We start from the raw sequence: 1711 nt of genomic DNA on the forward strand, positions 1-1711 counted from the left end.
CATCCCCAACCTTGTTTTACATTTTATTTTGAGACAGGGTCTCGCCAAGTTGCTCAGGACCTCCCTAAATTGCTGAGGCTGGCTTGGAATTCACGATCCTCCTGTCTCAGCCTCGGGAGCTGCTGGGATTACAGGCGTGTGCCACCACGCCTGGCTATAGCATGCCCTTCTTCTCTGCTAAAAATCGGTACTTTATTCTGAAATCCACTGGGAACCATGGAGGGATTGTAAGCAGGGAGTAACACCATCAAACATATGTTTTAGAAACATCATCCTGGAACTGACGTTAAAGTGGGCTAGGGTGCGCGGTTCTGTAGCCCCCGCCCCCTCCCCCTCCCTCACCTCCCGGCCCATTACCCCAAACCCCCCCCCCCCCCCCCCCCCCCCGGCCGCGGAGCGTCAGTTTCCTGGAGCTCCCCACCTTCAGCGAGACCAACGAGAAGACCCCCGCCAGCCTCTAGAGCAGCCTGGCCAGGAACGTGACACAGTGGCGCACGAACGTGAAAGCAAGCCGTGACTTCCTGTCCCCAAACCATTCAAGAAGCGGGAAAAAATGCTTTCTGAAAGCAGTTCATTTTTGAAGGGTGTGATTCTCGGAAGCATTTTCTGTGCTTTGATCACGATGCTAGGCCGCATTAGAATTGGTCACGGAAATACAATGCACCACCATGAGCATCATCACCTACAAGCTCCTAACAAAGAAAATATCTTGAAAATTTCAGGGGATGAACGCCTGGAGCTCAGTAAAGGTTTTCAGATATATTGTATCATCCTTGTAAAGCCCAAAGATGTGAGTCTTTGGGCTGCAGTGAAGGAGACTTGGACCAAACACTGTGACAAAACAGAGTTCTTCAGTTCTGAAAATTTTGAAGAATTTGAGTCAATTAGTATGGAAACGAGTGACATGTGGTTAATGATGAGAAAAGCTTACAAATACGCCTTTGAAAAGTATAGCGACCAATACAACTGGTTCTTCCTTGTACGTCCTACTACATTTGCTATTGTTGAAAACCTAAAGTATTTTTTGTTAAAAAAGGATCCATCACAACCTTTCTATCTAGGTCATACTATAAAATCTGGAGATTTTGAATATGTGAGTGTGAGAGGAGGAATTGTTTTAAGTATAGAATCAATGAAAAGACTTAACAGCCTTCTCAATATCCCTGAAAAGTGTCCTGAACAGGGAGGAATGATTTGGAAGATATCTGAAGATAAGCAGCTAGCAGTTTGCCTGAAATATGCTGGAGTATTTGCAGAAAACGCAGAAGATACAGATGGGAAAGATGTATTTAATACCAAATCTGTTAGGCTTTTTATTAAAGAAGCAATGAATAATCACTCTAACCAGGTAGTAGGAAGATGTTGTTCAGATATGGCTGTTACTTTTAATGGACTAACTCCTAATCAGATGCATGTGATGATGTATGGGGTATATCGTCTTAGGGCATTTGGACATCTTTTCAATGATACATTGATTTTCTTGCCTCCAGATGGTTCTGACAATGACTGAGAAACAGAACAAGAGCATGTGTTTGATCACCATATAAGACATGTTGTCATTGTTTGTAATAACAGCTATGTATCTTACTATAGCGGTATGTTTCCTTTCTGATCTGGAGGCACTAGTATAATCACACATTAAAGTTTACTAGAACATTTGTAAATAGGGTGGTATTTCTTTCCTTAAGACACATATGAAAAATTTAAATGT

General features: G+C 43.0%; 1 protein-coding gene across 1 annotated transcript; it reads left to right on the forward strand.

Annotated features, from left to right (window-relative positions):
• Positions 1 to 487: 487 nt before the first annotated feature.
• Positions 488 to 1510, forward strand: LOC306639393 (C1GALT1-specific chaperone 1-like; the record flags this gene model as incomplete). Its single annotated transcript, XM_079102871.1, has 1 exon — positions 488 to 1510. Exon 1 carries the CDS (start codon positions 554 to 556, stop codon positions 1508 to 1510), a length of 957 nt encoding a protein of 318 aa, XP_078958997.1. The 5' UTR covers positions 488 to 553.
• Positions 1511 to 1711: the final 201 nt, after the last annotated feature.

This window comes from Sciurus vulgaris, assembly GCF_902686455.1.
Source record: "Sciurus vulgaris genome assembly, chromosome: 11".
NCBI classification, from domain to species: domain Eukaryota; kingdom Metazoa; phylum Chordata; class Mammalia; order Rodentia; family Sciuridae; genus Sciurus; species Sciurus vulgaris.